The sequence below is a fragment of the Canis lupus genome, chromosome 22, assembly GCF_048164855.1.
Source record: "Canis lupus baileyi chromosome 22, mCanLup2.hap1, whole genome shotgun sequence".
Lineage (NCBI taxonomy): Eukaryota > Metazoa > Chordata > Mammalia > Carnivora > Canidae > Canis > Canis lupus.
The window spans coordinates 23,629,794-23,652,028 of NC_132859.1; the positions used below are offsets into that span (position 1 = coordinate 23,629,794).

Here is a 22,235-nt window from a genome sequence, read left to right on the forward strand (position 1 = left end):
CTGGGGAAATTGCTCAAATAGTCTTAAGGTTTTGCATTCTATACATTGTTGAGTGTCTTAGTACATGCTTTGGGTGGTTGATGCAAGAGCCCCACTTACATATGTATGTACTTTAGAATAGCATTGGGCACATTATAAGAATATATTTTTTCTTCTTCCTCTTCCCATTTCCCCCCCCCCCCATCCCTAAAGATATATTTTTGCTATTCAAGTAGAAGGGTAAAAAAAATCTTTTTTTTTTCCTCTCAAGCAGAACCTTTTTTTGCATTTAATAGTTTATTTTTTATGTGACGTGCCAACTGATGGGGATTTACACATGGAAAGATGGGGGGTTGGGGACCTGTGCCTTCATGAAGCTTACAGTTTTGTGGAGAAAGCAGGCAAATTAATCAATGACTTTAATCAAATGAGCTACTTACTAGTGCAGTGATGAACCCTAAGTATTATGAGAGTGGTGAGGAGGGGCAACCAACTTAACCTAGGGCTATCTCTGGTCAACTTCTTGGAGTAGGTGATCTTTCAGTTGAAATTGTGATGTGTGTGTTGAAAGAGTAAGGGGCATTCCAAGTAAAATGAAGTTGCAAAGTTAGGAGGTGGGGGATTGGAAGTTGGGGTGAGGATGGAGATGAATGGCTGTTCAGGGGGTAGGACAAATGAGGACTTAACGGATGAAAGGGAAATAGGACATGTCATGTGGCTATTTGTTATTGTGTTCTAATGAGATGGGTTCAGGACTTTTTTTTTTTTTTTCCCAGTGTCCTTGGCCAGTCCCCAGGGAACATGTAATATGTGGAGGACACTGCAAATCAATCCTATCACCAGGTGGACCATAGACCCAAATCCCTATCTAGTCTCCTACTCTATTGAATTGAGCTGGACCATGTGAGAGTCAGGAGGGTCCCTTTGGTTATTTAGATTGAGAGAATAGAAGCAGCCATCTGGCCCCTTAGTGTTTTTGTCCTCTGCCTCTGGGTCTGACTCTTGGTGTAGAGAGGAGAATTAGAAAGAAAAGGTTGGAAAAAAATGAGAATCCTTTTCCTTAGGGCCTGGCACTTGGCTGGCACAAGCCACTCATCTACTTAAGACATCTTTTTACTAGACCCCTCTATGGTCCTATTGGGTTCTCTACATTTCTTTCAGCTTCTCACAAGCGAAATGGTCCCAATTTCACTTCAGTGATCAAAAAGCAAAAGTTTCAGATTGCTTTAAGGAATGGTACTGTATAATTTTATGAAGCTGATGTCTGGAGTAAACCTGGACTTTGTGACACTGATATATATATATGTAAGTCTGTTGGAATATCTTTAAAGAACATCATTTTGGGAGCAAAATGCCACATGTCTAATGAACCAGTCTAAATTATAATTGAGCCTATTTGTTCTGAGTTTTTAAATGAATTTAACATGTCAATATAATGGAATATTAGTTATTAAAACTCAGTTTATAAAAACTTATGACAATGGGATATACTCTTTAATATACCTTTAGGTTAAAAAAGCTATACAAAAAGTTACCAGAGGGAAGGGTGTGGGGGGATGGGCTAATAGGTGATGGGGATTAAGGAGTGCATTGGTTGTGATGAGCACTGGATGATATTATTGAATCATTGTGTTTAAAAAAAAGCACTACAAAAAGCTAGTAAGATTCTGATTCTGTTTAAAATTCATAAACATAAAAATGGTTGTAATAAAATATGCCAAAATAATAATAGTTTTTAAAGTCTGGGTGATGAAATTACAAATGGTTTTTGTTTCCTTTTTTTTTTTTTTTTGTTTTTGTTTCCTTATGCTTTCTTAATAGTTCCCATTTTTAAACCATGAACTTGAATTTCTTTAATTTCTGAAAAACTTTATATAAAAGAAAACTGTAAATTGTATTTTAAGACGTGGCTGACAACTTATGTAAGGCATAAGAGATAAAACTCATGGACAGAAAATTAATTCTTCCTGGAGAAGTCATAAATAATGGACAGTGTCCCTGCAATGCTGGGAGGACAGGTACTTAGTAGCTAGTTATAGGGAAGTGGAATTTGAGGGATGGATTAATGAAAAGTAAGGATTGAATTTCAAGAGTTTCTTCTACTTCAAAGCCATTCTAGGAATAGCCACTGGTAGAACACTCAGTTGTTGTTATAGATTGTCATTATAGTTTTCATTATAGATGACTTACTCTGGAATACCCTTAACTGAGTCTAGGAGATAGGTCTGGCAATCAGAGTCAGTAGTAAATCATGTCTACATTCCTAAAGAGTGATGCTTTTCTCTGATAGTACACATTCTCAAGTACACATTCTCATTTACTTTTTCTTTCAATTCCTTTTTAATTAAACCCTACTACATTCATACATTTTGAGTGAAGAAAAGAAATTGACATGGATATTGCATTGTTCAGGATAGATTAGGTTTATGTTGTAGCAACAAAACCAAATGTCAATGCCTAACACACCAAAGGTTTATTTCTTACTTATATAAAGTCCTTTTTAAGTCCAGATATTTCTCTGTGGCTACTGTCTTTTAGTGTTGATTTGATATCTCCAGGTGCTTTGATATTGTCACTCCAGTATCTCACTAAAAGGCTTTTTTGATCAACATGACAAGGGGAAGAACTGCTAAAGGACATGCACTAACTCTTCTGTACTTCTTCCTAAAGTGCAGTGCTACTCAAAACAGTCACATGGCTCTGCCTAACTGCAAGAGTGCTAAAGGAGCACATGGAATATTGATGAGATTTTTATACCACCCCCCATCCCCCCACACACACCTTTTTATCTATGCTTCTTCAGTCCTACTATTAGCACAAAAGAGCCAGGTTACTTACAGCAGGCTTTTAAATTAAAAAACATTTTGCTTTTTTAAAAAAAAATTATTTATTCATGAGAGACACAGAGAGAGGCAAAGACATAGGCAGAGGGAGAAGCAGGCTCCCCATGGGGAACCTGATGTGGGACTTGATCCCAGGATCCAGGGATCATGACATGAGTCGAAGGCAGATGCTCAACCACTGAGCCACCTAGGCATCCCTAAACTTTGACTTTCAAGTAGGAATGAAGTTAGCTAATTTTTAACTGCTCCCAAAGCTAGCTATTTTACAGAATTTGCCAAAAAATGTCACACATCTGATGAACAAGTATAAATTGAACCTATTTGTTTTAAGTTTTTGACCCAAACCAAAATACATGAATAACTTAACATGAACTTTTAGTTTGGAATCTTGATTTATAATAATGATTGATCTATAAATCATAACTCTCTCCAATGATCTGACACTTGAGTATGGAGAACATTGGGCATTTGCTATATTCTGGACCATAGGATAGGAGAAATGAAACCAGAATCTCCTGTGTTGTTATTATGCTTGGTTCATTTATGTCTATCATGTGCTCTAATCTTCATGATAGCCCTGGGAGGTAGCTATATTAATTTTCTTTTTCAGAATGAGAATGCTAAGGCTCAGAAAAGTTATGTCACAACTAAGAAATCTCAGAGCCAAGACACAGAGTCAAATCTTTGGTTCCTAACACTTCCAAATCTATCATGCACCACACAGGTGATATTTTTATCCATTTGAGCATCTCATGACCTCCAGACACAGCATGCTACTTCTATGTTCTTGCCATTTTTTTGATGACTGGACATATACATTGACATTTCCCTTCTTCTTTTCTAAGCCTCTCCAAATTCAGATCAGTCCTTTGGGTTTAGCTTTAGACCTGTCTCTTCCATTTTATAGATGATGTAGTGATGGTTCAGTGCACCTTGGCATAAAGAAGACTTTTTGATAAGCATGGATTTTCATCTTTCTTTGCTACACTTTAGACCGAAATGTTTCTTTTCTGAGTTTTATCATTTGTCTTGTCCTTGCTAATTACTTTAGCGATTCATCATATTGTACTTGCAGAAATAGTTTTCACATTAATAATGATACCATAGCAATTATTTAGCACTTAATCTCTGGTCTATATCTGCATTATTGCTCCCTGAACCCTCAATAATGCTAAGATAGATCCTTCTATTAGTTCCATTTTGCAGATGAGGAAACCAAGTACATCTCCTCTATAGTTATAGGGTTAGTAAGTTATAGATCCAGGGTTCAGATCAGGATGTCTGACTAAAAAGTGTACTTTTTAGTGACATATTTAAATGTCATGCTATAGTGTCTTCCATGAAAAAATATTTCATCTACTTAGTCAAACTGACAGTTCTTCAAAGGCAGTGATCATGTCTTAGTATTTCAGTGCTCCTCGTAGAATGTAATAGAGTATTAGGCACGATAATTGGTTGTCAGGTTGAATTTTAGGAATCTTAGGGGTGAAAGGAGAGTTTTCCTGATTAAGAGCATCTCTTCCAGTGGTCTAGGATTAAAAGAATTTGCTGTGCTTGCTTCCTAGGCTTCTTGCTCCAGTGAAATAGACAAACATAAAGACTAGAGCCTGAGGGATCTGAGTTTAGGGAATGTGCTCAATTGTTCTAGTCCAGTAGTGGTGGAAGTAGGAATGAATTGGGTAGGGCTAAATTGAATTCTACCCAGAAGTAACATCATTTCTTCTTTGAAAATTTGATTTCTGAGATGCAGAGGCAAAAGTGTCAGTATTGAAATTATTGCCCTTTGGTGCAGCCCCATGAGTATGAACTATGTGGGCACAGTGATGTCAGTACCCCAGGCATGAGCAAGAAACCTTTGTTGTGATCGTTGGGTTACTCACTCTCCATGATTTTTTTGTTTCAGCCCTGTACTGTGTAAATATGTCTCAGGCTGTATTAGTGAAAAGCTTAATGCAGGGAGAGAGAGGGAAGGAGAATGAAAGTGATGTGCCCTCTGGGATAGGATGCTTTAGAGTCTCACACTGATGTAATATTTAGTTCTAAGATGACAGAGTAGATTGTACTTGTTACATTTCTAAGTCATCTGGCATTTTGAGGGCCTGGCTGGCTACCTGAGTCCCTATTTCTGATTCTAGAGATCTCTTTATCAGCTTCTGGAGCCACACATTTTAAATACTGAGGAGCTTCAGCCTGTCATCAGCTAGCGGAGGAGGCTTCACCCCCAGTCTATCCTGCTTTCATCTTTTGTTGAACAGTCCTTGGTCCCTACCTACCAGGATCATGATAGCTTATAGTTGTAACACGTAGGTGATAATTGATGTGAGGGGACCACAGGAACACAAATTAAGGCGTGACTAATGAGTATTGTGGTAGTCATGAAAACTTTATCAGGGGATTAAAATGGGGCCATGAAGGAGGCCTAAGTGATCAGGACTTTTTTGTGTGATAAACATAATATAATTCCATGGGCATTCCAATAGACAAAAAAGACTTGAATGAGTGATAAAGAGTAGTGAGTGAGAATAGAGCAGTTTAAAGTTGACTGGAGAGTAAATAGTATACTTGATGGGCAGATAGGAAAAGTCAGTGATTCTAAGATGAGAAATGTGGACTTTAGCCTGCAGAATTTATGTACCACAGAAGGATGTTGAGCAGGGGAGTGACCAAATTTGGGTTTAACAATTTGGCAAGCACCCCTGCAAACCTAGTAGTTGCTGATTGCAATGAGGAATAAATTACAATGAATCTAGATTTGGGAAAATTAGAGAAATAATTCTTTTTATCTCACTTAAGGTTTGTTTCCTTAGAATCTATTTTGTCTCATAATTATCATCCCCACTTTCTCTTAATTGGAGTTTGTCTATTTTTCTTTACCCATACATTCACTCATTCACTTGGTTATCTATTCATTTACTTAGTATAGTTTCCTTTAAAAGGATCACCTAGTTAGATTTTAAAGGTAATCTAAGGTTCTCAGTCCTTTAGGAAGGGAAGTTTAACTCCATATTAAATATGTTGGTCTTATGTATACCATCTATTATTTTTTAAGTAAAATTTTATCCAAGTGCAACAAACATAGAGTTCACATAAGTATACAGCTCCATGAATTTTTACCAAAAAATCCACACTCAAATCAAGATGTAGAATATTTCTGCATCCTAGAAGCCTCTTTTGTATCCCTCTCATCATTCCCTCCACAAAAGGTAACCATTATTCTGATTTCTATCATTATAATGTATTTGGGTCTGTTTTTGAACTTGATATAATTGGGACCAGACAGCATGTACTCTTTTGTATCTGGCATATTTTTTTCAACACTGTGTCTAGGAGATTCATCCATGCTGATATGTATCAAAATAGGTCCTTCAGTTTTGTTGCTATGTGGTGTCGGGAGCAAGAATTTTCTGTCCCCTTCAAAGGTCCTTCTAGCTGGACTGAGAATCGAATAGACATGAGACAGATTAACCTGAGAAAGTCAAATTTAATTTTGTACATAGGGGGAATCCACAAAGACATGGAAATTCCAAAGACAGGCAAAATGAAGTATATATGTCATCCTGAACTAGGGAGGAAAGGGTAGGGCTGTGGGACTTCAGAGGGAGGGAATATGATTCACAGGGCAATAAGAGGAGCAGATATTTGCCTTGCCATACAGATGGGTCATTCAGATAAACTTTATCTCTGCTGCCCTTATTCTGGAAGAGACCCCTAATTCAGATCTTTCCATGTGGTTAAGGAGCAAAAGTTTCTCTTGTGCCTGCAGAGTGTCAATTGCCTTCAGCTCAGCACAGGGCAGCCTGTTTTGCCCTTTTGGAGCATTCTGCCCTTGGCCCCCATCAAATGAATGGACCACAGTTTAGTTATCCCCATCCTTTCCTTAGATCACATGTAATCACTGTTCCTGTTATTTTCTGGTTACTCATTCAGAGTTGGTTGGGAAAAAAATCTGCCCAATCTGGCATTTACCAGTAGGCAATCTAAGTGGAGTGTCATTAATCCTCCTCACTATCCACTCAGTATTAACTTCCACCTCTCATCAGAGTGTCTAAAGGTCACCTTGATATCTAGTACTGGCTAAAGTTGGTGAGCTCAGTTGGTATTTATTGGAATAGGTTGGTCAGACTGTGGCCAGAGCTCTCTGACTCAGCCAGAAGTTCAGAGTCCATTCTTCTGTGTAGTTTGGTGCATGAAAGACAGTGCTTTCCACACTGCACTCACTGATCCTTTCTTGTCTAGGCCCCCAATTACCATACTTCCCATGGGAAACAAATTATGCCTAAATGCAATATGCCTCTATTTATTGCCCTTTAACCTCATTTTTCCAAACTTTGGTTTTGTTTTTCTTTTGTGCTAATCCTTTATCTCTGGATGTATTCCATTGAAAGTTTTCTGTGACTACGTAAGTTTGAAACTTTATACACCATACCTATCTCCTTTTTTTTGAGATTCACAGAGCACATTCACGTACTAATGACAAAAAACTTCCATGTAATGAAACTACTTTATGTTATAAAATCTTCCAGTTACTTCTTTTGTGACTACCTATTAATACCTCATACAGTAGAACAATAGTTCCATAGCAGAGTGCTCTGTAGAAAACAGCCAGAGGAAATTTCCCCTGGCTACTTTTTTTTCTTTCTAGTGCTATTGTGAGCTTCTGAGTTTCTCCATGGCTATCTTAATGGAAATATGGCAGAAGGCATGATAGGCAAATTAATCTATTAGAAATATCTGCTTATCTACTTCCCCATTTGCCTGTGAGTTCCTTGAATGTAGTGATCCGGTCTTTTCATCTTTGTATCTCCCAGTACCCAGCATGGTTTCCAGCACATACTTGAAGTGTTCAGTAAATATTTTATGAATAAATGAATGAATGAGATATAACACTCTAGGACTTCCAGCATCGAGGGACTCAAATAGAACTAGAATCTAAACCTGGATCTTAAGGTGTACAACAATAATTATGGAAGAAAAATCCTGAACTTTGGAGTTAAGGTTTAAAAAATCTAATTGAATCCTGCTTCTTCCAGCTTTTGGTAATGTGATCTAGTTATTTACTTAGATTTTCTGAATCTTAGTTTTTTCAACTGTAAAATTAAAATAATATCAAGTTCCCTTTTATAACCATTGAAACAATATAACCATTGAATAACATTAAATGTGATGGACTGAAAGCATTGAGCACAGTGCTGGACACATAAGTATTCAAGAACAGTTGCTATAATTGGTATCACTGTGGCTGTTATTATTTTATGTGTAGAACTTGTTTCTCTGGTCTGTCTCTGCCCACACTGGAGCCTGCAGATTTTCCTGTGCTCAGATTCTTCTCACATTTGGTGAGGATTGGAAATCCACAGAACTCTCAGCTGCCACACACATGGCATCTTTCAAATTTCTTCCTCATCTAATAATGTCTCCCATAAAGCCTTGCCCAGGTACATAGACTTGATCAATTTGACCATCCCCTCCTGCTACCAGAGGACCCCTAGAGTTTCTCTGCGCTAGTGGAGAGATTGTTTCCTTTGAAAATAATTCCAATGGGGCACCCTGGGTGGGTCAGTGGTTTAGCACTGCCTTCAGCCCAGGGCCTGATCCTGGAGACCTGGGATCAAGTCACATGTCGGGCTCCCTATATGGAGCCTGCTTCTCCCTCTGCCTGTGCCTTTCTCTCTCTCTCTCTCTCTCTCCCTCTCTCTCTCTCATGAATAAATAAATAAAATCTTTTAAAAAATAGAATAAAATAATTCCAATGAATATATATTTCTCACATTGTATGTAAAAGCTATCCTACCTTTCAGTCTGGTCCTCTGAAAGTTTGAGAGAGAGAAAGAGAGAGAATATGTGTGTGTGTGTGTGTCCATGTGTGAATGCTGACATGCAGATACCACTTCTTCCACATGCACCATGGCTTTCCTCTTCCCCAAAGTATCACCCATGTGTCCATGAGGGCTGGTCATATGACTATCTCTGAGACAGATATGATATTATTTTTCAAAATGTCCTCCCTATCAAGCAGTTCTCCACTCCCAAAAAAAAAAAAAAAAACATACTCAGTTCACATGCTATTTCTATCTAATTCTTGTCTCTCCTTTGTTTTTATCTGTAGCTGCTCTAGCAAGGCCATTTACCAAAAAGCTTATGTTCTGCTATTTTGAAACTTTTAGTAGAAACATTACACATCAGACTTAAAGGTAATGCCACATTAGAAAGAAGTTCTAAGGAGATCCTCACCCCAGTATTTTCCTTAAGGTCTATCCTAGTACCAGTAGAAGAGCCACAGGCTGCCACTTACCCCTGCCATGCATGTGGGTGGCAACCATCATTAATTATACACTCTTTCCATGCAGTAACACAGGCAGTCAGCTGGAATAGCGCTTGAGGAAAGCCTGTGAGCCAAACTTGGACCTGTTAAGTCCTTTCAGCACTTCCACATCCTGTCTCCACCAAATAGTGGGCAGCTGAATTTCTCTTGTAAAAGAGTCCTGTTTAATGAATCACTTTAAGGTGAGGTCTTAGATATTGCATTTATAGTGGGAAGTATTTTTGAGCAATACCATTTAGCTTTAGTCTTCAGGAGAAACAAAAAAAAAAGAGAAAAGAAATCTATGAATAGTAGTGTAATACAGTGTGTCTAATACATGTCTAGTACATGTCAATTATGATAGCCACTAGCCACAGGTGGCTTTTTAAATTTAAATTAAGATGAAATAAAATTAAAAGCTCACTTTCTCAACTGCAGTAACCACAGTTGAAGTGCTCAGTAGGTATGCTGTATTGGACAGCATAGATATAAAACATTTCTATAATTACACATATTTCTGTTGAGCAGAGCTGAACTGCAGGTTGTATTTCCTTTTACACCTAGTCATCTACTTAACCCCTTCTTTTTTTCCCAAAGTGCATCATATTTTCCTCTTCCAACTAAGCAAAAGCATATAAATGCTAGGATGTCATTGAAAGCAGAAGCAAGTCTTAAATGAGAAGGTGTAGGAGTAGATAAGGGATCATCAGTGGATCGGTTATCATGCTTTCGCAAGGAAATTGGCTTCTGACTTCATATGCTGTCTTAGTTTCTCCTGTTGAATATAAAAGTAGTCTTGCTCCATTTTCCCTTTAAATTTAGCTACATGTATGAGACCAGAAGACCCAAATCCATTTTGTGAGCCCCCAGCTTCCTGTTAACATGACATTAATGGAAGAATCGAACCTATGATTATATTAAAAAGGGAAAATAACTGAACAAAGTAAGACTGGGATTTGATGTTTCTACTGGGTAAATGTAGTTGCCTGAGAAACAGGAGGAAATTATTTCAGTGCCAAAATAATAAAGAACAACACTGAATTTGCTCTTTCTCCTTCAGGAACTATAGTTGGTATGATAGGAAAAGGAGGACTGTGACATGGAAGAGATAGTCATTCATGTGATTTCCTTTGATATTTTGTTCAAGTTTTACTTCTAAAGGTTTCTATCAGCCTTTATAATTATCCAGTTAAATTTATACATCCACTTCTTTTCCTAAAACTGGGTGACATTTGAGTGCTATAAAATTAATATGAATGTGATGCAATGGACATAATTGCTTTCTAGAAAAAAATCTCATCTGTATGACTCACTGTTAGAGACAAAAATGTGAGCCTGAAATTTCCTAGAACATCAATATATCTGATTCCTTATACACATTTTCCCAGGAAAGCTGTTTTTCAGGAAATAGCATCTCTGCTGGATTTTTTCTTTTAGTCCCTCCGTTGTCTCAAATTAGAAAGCTCAGGAAATGACTGAAGTAATAATTTACTGCACTTAAGTGATTTGGCATAGTATATTCTAGAAAAACATTCATGTACACATATTGTCATTTTTGAATCTTATTCAACCATGGCCCTTTGTGGTTCACATGGTTTTTTATATCGGTTTGCTGGGGGCATCCATAATCCAGCAAATGCTCAGTGTTTGAAACCATCAGAGTAGGGACACTGGGTTCCCAGACTTCTCAGCTTGCTGGGTTAGGCTACTGTGACAGAGTTGCAAAAATGACTTGAGCTGCCTGAGTGTAAGGGAAAAAAGAAAAGTGAATTTTTAAAGACTGTTAGAGCACAAGCTCATTAATGCATACACTGTGCCTTAGAGATATATGATTGGAACAGGGTTGAAATTTGCCTTTGCATCATCTAGAAAGAAAGTAATTGTTAAGCAAATGAAGAATGTAAATCATTTTATAAGAAATGTTCAAATATGTAGGTTTGGGAGTCCATTAGACTGAGGCTTAATTCCTGGTTCTCTCACTTACCAGCTATGACTTTGGGGCAGGTTACTTAACCACCATGAATCTCATTTTTTATGTCTGTAGCATAGGACTAACAATTCCTGTTTTAAGAGATTGTCTCAAGGATTAAATGAAACAGTATATATGTAGTTGGTTATTAGTATAGTTAACATTAGTGGCTAGGCAAACAAGTTATTTTTAAAAGAGATTTATAGAAAATGATATGCTTGATGAGGATAGAAAATATAAATATTCACAGCTTTTCTTCCTTTCCCACCCTCTTGGGAAGATTCGGTGTTTGTACTGCCAAAGTGGGAGCTGACAGGGTAAGTAATGATTAAAGTTGTGAGAGGAGAGAAACCTAGAGGGTAGATTAATTTACAAAATAAAGGACTCTCTATGAAAGAAGAAGAAAAAAAAGATCTAAAAGCTTAGAAGCCTGAGAGAGAAGGGTGAGGCAGGTTTTGTGGAGTAGACAGAAGGAGGGAGGGGCAGCTGCAGTCTGACATTTAGAGGAACCAGGTGGGTCAAGAAAATTTGGGGAAGTGTCTTATGCTTGTTTTAAGTCTTCCTAAGTAGCTGTCCCACAGGGAGGCAGGTGTAGCAGAATGGATAAAAGCCCCAATTCTAGATGTGGAGTTCTGGGTTCAAATCCTTGTCCTACTCTGTGCCTAAATAGCCACATGCAATTGTTTCACTTCTCAGTGCTGTGGTCTCTTTCCTGGGAAATGGGCATCCTAACAGCCCTGACCATGGGATTCTTCTGGGGATCAAGTGAAGGATTTTCCTGAGGATTGGATGACTTCATGCCGAGTGCTTGGCAGATACAGAAGAGCTTGATAAATGTTACCTGAACTTACTGTATAATTTCTAAAAAGGACAGTAATGGTTTGCATTTATTGAATGCTCACTGTAGATAAGGGGGAGAGAAGTTCCTCTTCTGAGGAGTTTTGTGGATTAATTCATTTAATTCTCAAGACAACTCTACAAGATAAGGACTTTTATTATCCTGTTTTACGCATGATAAAACTGAGGCATAGAGGATCCAAGTAACTTGCCCATAGTCCCACAAATGAGTAGTACTCCATCTAATGAGTACTCTTATCTCTAATGCTTCACACTCTTATTCTCTGTGCCTTTCTGCATCTCTTTTGTGAATATCTGATCTTAAGATAAACAACCTGTGGAACAGTTTGTCTTATTTTATAAATGCTTAGTTTATATGCAACAACTTTGCTACTCAAAGTGTGGTCCAAAGGCTAGTAGGATCAGCGACCCAGAGCAGAATCTGAAGCCCCACCCCAGACTCTTGAAATAGGAACTATATTTTAACAAGGTCCCTAGGTGATTCATGATCCTATCAAAGTCAATATGGACCCTCAGAAAGATGGATTGCCTTATTTATGTCTCCATCCTTTACGTGTTCCTCACAGTGCTTGCCACCTGAGTAGATTTTTTTTTTTTTTTTAAGATTTTTAAGTAATCTCTACACCCAAAGTGAGACTTGAACTTACAACCTCAAGATCAATAGTCGCATGCTCTACGACTGAGCCAGCCAGGCACTCTGAGTATTATTCTCCATTAAAAGTAAATCAAGGAATGTTGAATAGGAAATAAATTAATGAGTCAGAGTGGAATAACACCTGGTTTATCTTCAACTGAATGAATGAATGAATGCTCAGTACCTCCAGATTTCAGCACAGCACAAGGCACATAGCAGCTGCTCCATACATAGTTCTTGAATAGAGATGGAAATGTTGTGTGATGGTGCGATAGAGACATCCAGATGCACACTAGCCTTCCCTGGATATGCTGTGACATTTAAAAAGGCCAAATAATGCCAAAGCAAGCAGAACAGTGATTATGCACTTATTCTTAACACAGTTTTAAGACAAGTTCTGCTCAATTGGTTCCCCTGTGAACTCAAGCTGATTCTTTTCTCTCTTGAGCTCTCTATTGTCTTGGCGTTGTTTGCAACTCATTCAGAACCTAATTAAGTTTCAGGATCAGTTTGTCCTGTTAGAGAGTGTGTGGATATGCTGAAGTGGTGGAGTTGGTGTTTCTTTCTTTTTCTTTTTTTTTTTTTTTGTAACTTAAATTATCTGAGTGAAAGGACAATTATAATTTGCTTCTAAAATTGGCCAAAAGTCAGCTTTCATCAAAATAATTCTCAGCAGACATTAGTCTCTGTGAAACCAGGGTATTGTGTGAAAGGCAACAAAGAGGATTTAAATAGGCCTCAGAAAATGTATTGATAATCTGGTCATATTAATCCTGTTCTCTAACAGAGTGTGAAATTAGTTGTTTACTTCACTTATCTGGAGCTGGAGGTAGCTGATCACTCGCTGACAGAGCCATATTTTGTGATCACCTTTCAGTGGTGAGCTTCAGCTGGACCAAAGCCAAACAATTTGACTTCACTGGCCTATGCACCACCTCCAAAGTCAAGGTCAGGGCTACTGTTCTCTGTGGGCAGCTGGAGAACTCATGAACTCCAGGATATCTGGTCAGGGCTTTCATTTGTGCATGCACATGAAGGTAAGCTAGGACCTAGGCATAATTGTGAAAAGTTAGGAGATCTATCTTTACCATCTCTATATTTCTCTTCTATACTCTATTCCCCACCCCTCATTTGAATTGAAGGTTTATATTGGTTTCATCACCAGTCTACAAACATTATCAAGATGAACATTATTGGAGATGCTGTGGGGCATAGTGTATGACCTAAAGGAAAAAAATAAAGCAAAATTATATATATATATATATATAATCTCCAGAGAGTAACTACTGTGGTGAAATAGACGTGTTGATACTCTGCCCAAATCCCTTTATCAATTTAGTAGATCCATCCCCCAAAAGTGATGAGAGTTGGCCATTAATGGCTTATAGCTATCTCTTTTCTGAAGAATTGACTGCTCTCAGCCAGGGGCGTGAGTACCAAAATTAAGAAGTTATGCTTTCTCTACCCAAGCAAGACTGACTGACCTGGGTTATAACAGGCCAGACCTCTTTACTTAAGGTGAACAAACCCATGGCACATTCCATGCTAGAGAGCCCTCCTTGGAACCGTGCTGAAGCTGGACCTCTGCTGAGACTACCTTCTTGTTTCCTTCACTTTCTATCCTCTGTTCAGTTAATCAAATGCATCTAGATTCCTTTTTTAGGCTCTGCCTCTATGATGCCCAACTTAAGACTTGTAGGAAGCTAATACTACCCATAGATGTGATGAAGCAAAAGGAGGAAACAGTATTACCAAAGTACAGTGAGAGTTAGAACCTTGGAGACAGAATTGCCTGACAGTACCAGAGTCATGTAGGGACTTGCCACTGCTAAGGGACAAGGTAGGATCTAGGAAGAAATCTATTCTTTTCTCCTTCCTCCCTTCTCTGGCTCTGCCTCCCTTCAACCCAACAGGTGTCTTTGTCTGAGCTTCTATCTATGGTGCAAAAAAAGCACCATAGATTTGGCTTACAAACAATGGAAATTTATTTCTCACAGTTCTGGAGTCTGAAAGTTCAATATTAGGGTGGCCTTCAAGATCAGCATGGTCAGGTGAGGGTCCTCTTCTGGGTTACTGACTTCTCATTGTATCTTCACATGGTGGAAAGGCCTAAGGAGCTCTGTGGAATCTGTTTTATAAAAGTACCAATTTCATTCATAAGGATTCCACCCTCATGACCTTATCACCCCAATGTCCCCAACTACTAATACTATCACCTTTGGAGGTTAGGATTTCAATGTCTGAATTTGGGGTGGCACACAAATATTCAGACCATAACAATAGGAAAGTAGCCAACAATGAGCTGGCAGTCAAAAGAGGCCAGCCTTTTAGGTCCCTAAGCAGGAGAAGAAGGGAGAAGAATCAATGAGGAAGGGTAATGACCAGCATAGCTGCCTTTAGATAATCTCTGACTTTTTCTCTTCTTCAGTCCAACCATCATATTGATACCATATTGGTCTTTATCAAATGCTTATTTCCTCATGTCCATTTTCCCAGCTTTAAATCTTCCAAGTGTTTCCCATTGCCTAAAGGAATGATTCATAAAATTTCTGGATCATGTACCTCATTGGTGAAAAAAAAAAAAAAACCTCTGAGCATGGGCCCCATTTCATTTGTTTATTCATTTATAAACTATTTAAATTTTCTACCAACTAATAAATAACTCTGAATACTATGTACACTTATAGGATATATCATTAATAATTATATACATAAATTATGTGCATATTTTACGAAGCTTAATAGTTAAAAAATTTTGGACAGCTTTTGGCACAGTGATGAGATTGTTACCATTGTTTTACTAACTGCCTTGTGATTATGTGAGAGTTATCAGTTAATGTGTATTAATCTTCAAGCTACTGATCTGAGAGGTGGCTGTGTGCTTCAGTGGAGGGTGCTATGCCTGGAAGGTGTGGGCTGGAAAGACAATACATTTAAAGGGTCTAGTAAAACTCTGATCTTAAAGTAATAGTGGGAATTCTAAAAGAGTTCCAGTTGGCCGTGGGAAAATGAATTATTTAATGTTGAGAGCAGTCAGATTATAATAATAATAGCTCCACTTTTGGAGCAGCTACTTTATACCTGGCACAGTGCTAATCACCTTACATACATTATTTTATCTGCTCATCATAGTAACTCTTCAGGACAGGTATAACTATGAGAGAAATTAAGTACCCTGCTCACGGTCACATGCTTAGTGAGTGGAGAAGCTGGAATTTGAACCTAGAAGGAACTCTATGTCTCCTTGATGAAATCTTTTTTTCCATTATACCTCATAATTAAGACTAGACATTGGAGAAGATGTCTCATTCTGTAGAAAAAGCTTGTGTTCTATAGAAAGAGTCAATGGGTCAAGAAAGCAGAGGGATGAAAGGAGCCAATCTGAAAAGGCTATACACTTTATGATTCCAACTATATGACATTCTGGGGAAAGGCAAAACTATGGAGACAGTAAAAAGATCAGTGGTTGCCAGGGGTAATGGGGAAGGGAGGGATGACTAGGCAAAACAAAGAGGATTTTTAGGGCAATGAAACTACTTTGTAGGATACTATGATGGTAGCTACATGCCATTATATGTTTGTCTACACCTGTAGAATGGACAATACCAAGAGTGAACCCTAATATAAACTACGGACTTTGGTTGACAATAATGTGTCAGTGTAGGTTCATCAATTGTAACAGATATATTCTTGGGTACTTTGATGATGGGGAGAATATGCAGGTGTGGGAAAAGGGGGTCATATGGTAAATCTCTGTACCATCTCAATTTTGCTGTGAATGCAAAATTGCTCTAAAAATAGATTCTCTAAGAAAAAATTATTCAAAAATAGAAGGAAAGTATGATTCTGTCTGGAGGTTGAAATAAATCAGGGATATTTTATCCACTGTTCCTTGATAGATTCAAATAATTCTCTGGCTAAAGATATTACATGTGTTAAAAATACCATTGGGCTAGGGGCTAGAAAACAGGCATTCTGGCCCTAGCTCTGTGATTAGAATAATTGTGTGACATGGGTAAGGTGCCAGTTCTTTCTGTGCTGATTTTTCCCATATGTAGAGAAGAATGTCCTCAAATACCTGTTAATGTTCAGTATGGTTGAGCATAGAGCAAGTTTCATCCTCAAACTGACCCCATAACAGATACTAAAGTAGAATTGCAACTTTTTCCCAACTGTAAACTGCCCTTACCTGATATTTAAGAGTAGAGCTTGGAAAACATTTTCTAAAGAGGGCCGTATGGTGAATATTTTAAGCTTTGCAGGCCATTCAGTCTCCGTTGCAACTACTCAATTCTGCAGTTGTAGTGAAAGCAACCACACACAGTACATAAATGAGTGAGCTCGCTTGTGTTCCAGTAAAACTTTACTTACCCAAACAGGGGGTGAGCCAGATTTGACACAGAGGACATAGCTTGTCCATTCCTATTTGAGGACATAACTTTGTGGCAGTCACTACAATTTCCCTTCAGTATTTATAGGGAAAAACCTATGTTCACAATAATTAGATAAATAGGGCACTGGAGAGTTGGAATGGGAAAAAAAAAGGAGGGGAGGAAGGAAGGAGAAGAGAGAGAAAATAGAAAAGAAAGAAGGAAGGAACGAAAGTGAAAGAACAATGGAAAGCAAGAGTGGAGAGCTTTGTGAAGGCATTGGGAGAGAAGGTTGGGCGATATCTGCCATGAGAGAGTGGCATTGTCAGATTGGAAAAGGCTTGGTTTTGGCATGGAGCTAGCAGCTAAGTTTGGAGAGACCATTTGGTGTATGTGTGTGTGTGTGTGTGTGTAGTGTGTGTAGTGTGTAATGCTGAGGCACACCTATCACCTTATGAAAGAGATGGTATTGTGTACTTGAACATAGTATGGTGCTTCGTACCAAGGGGAAACTCACTGAATATTTATGGAGAAGGGAGGGAAGAGAGGGATCACCCTCACTTTGCAGATGAAGAAATTCCACTCTAGGGCCCTGATACTATGTGAGATTGAGGAAGTCATTGCCATTTTCCTAGGGACTCTACAAGGAACTGAATTCCATGAGGAGGATATTGAATTTCACTTCTGAGAGAATCTTCCAATGTCATTACAGGTCCAGTCCTCCTCAGAGAAGGAGGAGAGTGTTGGTGACCTCAGGGGGATCCCCATAGTCCAGGCCTCCGTGATACAAAGTGTTACTGTAAAGGTTATCATGTGGAGATGGGAAGGGGCCTACAATGCTTATTGTGGCTGCTTTTGCCATGAATTCAGAATCAGAGGCCATGTCTTTCCTGTCTTCCCCCTACCCCCCCCCCCCCCCCATTTTAAAGATTATTTATTTGAGAGAAAAAGAAAGAGAGAGATGGGGTTGGGGCAGAGGGAGAAGCAGATTCCCCACTGAGCAGGTGGCCCAACTCCGAGCTCTATCCCAGAACCCTGGGATCATGACCTAAGCCTAAGGCAGACGCTTTACCAACTGAGCCACCCAGGCACCCCTACTTCCCCCTTTGGGTTCTGAATTCTAATGTGGCAGGTAAAAGGGAAGAAAGCTGAGGATGGACTTCCACATTTGGGGCAGAAAATCAGATTCTGGGTCTCTTTCCTGGAGGTGGTTGGCATCTGGAGAGGGTGGGCCAGGGTTAGGAAAGGGATTTTTGGACAGTGTTTTCAGGTAGGAAACCATTCTCTGTGTCATCACATAGAAGGAAGAGAAGAACTGGATTTTTAGGGAGTCTTAGAAACTTGAACTGTGATTAAATTGATTAGCCAATAAATCTGTAAAATTTCCCACAAACCATGCACTTAATGTAGAGCTGGATTACAGTTTACAGTAATTCATTAATTTTATTTCACAAACTGAAAATTTTACTGTGCTAATGCATGCAAAGCATATAGAAAAGTAGCCTTAGCCAAGCACACCAGCACCTGTGGGGGTTCTTGTCATTTCTTTGGTTCTGTTTGTTCATTTGTTTGTTTCACTGGAACTGTCCCACGATGGTGGAAAGTGAAATAATAAATACATTCAGGATTTGAAATTGTTTGTTGAACAATATCTTGAAAGGTAATTGGAAGGCTTTCTCCTTTGACAAATACCATGGTGATTGACCTTTTTCCCTTTTTCTTGCCTAAAACAGAATGAAGAAGATGAGCAACATTTATGAGTCAGCTGCCAATACGCTGGGAATCTTTAACAGCCCCTGCCTGACCAAAGTTGAGCTGCGTGTGGCATGCAAAGGCATTTCTGACAGAGATGCTCTTTCCAAACCAGACCCCTGTGTCATCCTCAAAATGCAGTCCCACGGGCAGTGGTTTGAGGTAGGCATGTCCAAGGAAATGGACAGAAGCATGACTGGGGGATTGATTCAAAAATATTTTTGCATTTCCTGTCTTCAAGTGGTTTATTTTGATGAGAAGGAAAATTCTTGAACTGAATATGACTGTATTTCTGTTTGTACCATGATGTTTTGATGCAGCGGTTTTAATGCCCTGGATATTTTGACATTTACCCTTAATCTTTGTGCTCATTATGGACTTAGTGATCCCTGGGGAAGGACTGCCTTACAGAGGCCACATCATGCAACATTTTTTTTTTTTTTTTGGAGTGAAAACTTAATATTAGCTACATTCTATTGGGTGCTCATCAAGGGTCAGGTACTATTCTAAGTACTTTAGGTAAAATAACTAGCCGATCCTCACAATAATCCTCTGAGGAACAGAGAGGCAGGTGAGGAAATGCAGAAAGGTTAAGGATTTTCCCAAGATCATTCAGCTCCTGAATGGAAAACTCTCACATTTACCCTCAGGCTGTTGGACTCCAGAGCCTGAGCTCTGTCTTGCTATTTTATCTTTGATGGTGGACACCGGGGTGGTCTTGGTGGTTTGTGTGGCAATATTGCAGGTTGATTCCGCAGTTGGCTTTTGTTCATTGATTTAAAAGTCAAAACAGATTGGATGAGGACTGTTTTTTTAAATGTTTGGTTTTGATTTTTCCTTTTTGCTTTTAGGTAACTTGTCTGAGTGAGCAATGTTATAAAGCTCCATTCTGAGGTGAATGGTGAGATAGGGAGGAACAAGAGGTGCAGCCCGGGAAGTAGTAGTTATCATCTCACAGGGAACCAGGTACTCTGTGGAATTTGGAGAAGGGATTTGAAGCCATTCTGTGCAGAGCAACAGTAGACAGCTACTTGCTTTGGATCCCTTACAACCAAATCCTCGAGTCTTTAGTACTTCTCCCACTTGTTTGCAAATAGCTGGAAGATGCTCTTCTAGTGGGTAAAGTCTTCCATCCCACAGAAGAAAGAAGGTTCAAAAGACCTGAGAGGCAGCATGTTTGATGAATGAGCAGATGAAACTCAGGTGGAGGCAACTTGGATGGGGGAATGCAGGACAGATGAGCAGTTTGGGAGTCTTTAACTTCAGACTTATCAAGGGCTTATATTGTCAACATAAAACAGCATTCATAGGTGTCTTAATGCGTAATATCTTTTTTCCCTTCTAAACAGTCTCACTGACTTTGTTGTTTTATTGTTTTCTGTTTTTTATTTCACAAAATGAAATGGCAGCCTGCATTAGAAAAAAAAGCACACCTTGAAAATTAGAGGAAAGAAATGAGAAAGAAATTCATCTCCTAATGCCATCTTTACATTAGTCTACTATTATTTGTATATATGGCTCTCCCTTCTGGCATTCATATTCTTTTTTTAAATTTTAAATTTTTAAAAAAAATTTATTTATTTGGGAGAGATAGAGCAAGAGAAGAGAGCATGAGCAGGGATGGAGGGAGGGCAGAGGGAGAGAGAGAAGCAGACTCCCTGCTGATCAGGGAACCCCAAAGCAGGGCTCCATCTAGGAGACTGACCATGACTTGAGCCAAAGGCAGACCCTTAACCAACTGAGCCATCCAGGTGCCCCTGGCATTCATAGTCTTACATGATTCTTATCAGGCATATAAAATTTTCTTTCCTTATTTTATTACCTAGTAGTATGTTTTTCTGTATTGCTGTAATATTCATAATAATAATTTTAAAAGTTGCATAATATCCCATGAATTTATTTAATAGTTTTCCTGTTTTTTCACTTTGAAGTTGCTTCCAAAAATACCCTATTTTAAACTGCAGTGATCATTTTTATGTATAAGGCTTTTCCCTCCTTTTTGAATGAGTTCTTAGGAGACATTATCAAAGTGGAAGAACTGGTACAAAGGATAGGAAACTTTGGGGGCTTTTGGTATGTATTGCTATGTTGCTTTTCTAGAGTGCTCTATTATGTAAGTGTTACTCAAAGGATGGTCTGCACACAGCCACCGGTTCACAAACTCTGTTACAGTGCACAGACAAGAAACTTGCTCCCTGATGTAAATTGACTCACTGCTGCTTCCTTCATTTAAAAAGCTTTACTTTTAAAAACAATACTGTCAGCTGAACTTCCAGCATACATAGTGATAGGCCGATTTATAATCTGGCACTTGGAGAAACACTTCTGTAATATACTTTACACTCTTAGCAGTATACATTCAGGATACAGTAAAAAAAACAAAAAACAAAACAAAAACATAGCCAATGCCAGGCAGCTCATAAAGTATTTAATTCAGGTAATTAGTAGTAAAGGAGTTAGAAATGCTGAGAAAGTAAATAGGGACACTGAGGGAACCCAGGCATTAATGACAAAAGCCTTAGGGTGGGGCAATAGTGTGTTGAGGCCAGCTTGTATAGGCTTGTGAAAGCGGATTCTTAAGTATTCGGAACTTTGCAAGCAGTTTTGATGTGGGTATTTACAACACAAGCATTGGCAAATATTTCAAATCAGGGCTCACCTCCCACCCAGAACCAAGTGTTAAACATTTACCAGCACACCAACTGGGCAAGAGGGGCCAAAGAGGGAGATAGTAGGGCCAGAACCAAAGAGCCATCTAGCACAAGCTGGATCCATGTAAGGGGGCCTGTCTGGTGGGAGCCAGGAAGATAAAGGAGATGCAGATGATGCTGTAAATGTGATCTGAAAGGGAGATGAGGTTACCCCAGCATCTGCCTGCATGTTGCTCTCATGTACCCCGTTAGTGCCTCCCACTGACCAAACTGTGATGGAAGCCTGTTGACAAGGTTTACAGGGAAAGGGTATAGAAATACACTTGAGAGCCAAGAGGTAAACGACCAGCACATAAACCTTTGACAGCTCATGGTAACTTAGATAATAATTTACCCTCTCAGCAAGTAATGCATATTTGTTTAGTGCTAACACCTACTTTGCAGTACAAATTCAGCAAGTGGTCTTATGCTGAGAGTTAGAAGCACACCTGTGCTACGAGTTAAAAGCATCTGACAGTCCATTTAAACCATGTGGCTTTGGGAACCCTGGGTGGCTCAGCGGTTTAGTGCCCTCCAGGGCATGATTTTAGAGTCCTGGGATTGAGTCCCACATCGGGCTCCCCGCATGGAGCCCGCTTCTCCCTCTGCCTGTGTCTCTGCCTCCTTCTCTTTCTGTGTCTCTCATGAATAAATAAATAAAATCATAAAAAAATAAACCATTTGGCTTCTACTATCTAGGTTCCATGAAGGCTAGCAAACATGGACAGTGCACTGGGATATCATTTCTTGAGGCATACATTTTCCTATGTCTAGCCCTTCCAACATGTCTGGATTTACAGAGAGATTTCTATGTACACAGTTTCAGAACTGAAAGAAAG

At 38.9% G+C, this 22,235-nt stretch overlaps 1 protein-coding gene across 3 annotated transcripts in view; it reads left to right on the plus strand.

The window, feature by feature from the left end:
• Positions 1-22,235, plus strand: part of CPNE4 (copine 4) — a 665,006-nt gene that overhangs the window by 317,852 nt on the left and 324,919 nt on the right. For all 3 annotated transcript variants that reach the window (XM_072792768.1, XM_072792769.1, XM_072792770.1), the window contains one exon: positions 18,688-18,868. In XM_072792768.1, the coding sequence (XP_072648869.1) occupies positions 18,688-18,868 (181 nt within the window). The remainder of the gene's footprint in view (positions 1-18,687; positions 18,869-22,235) is intronic.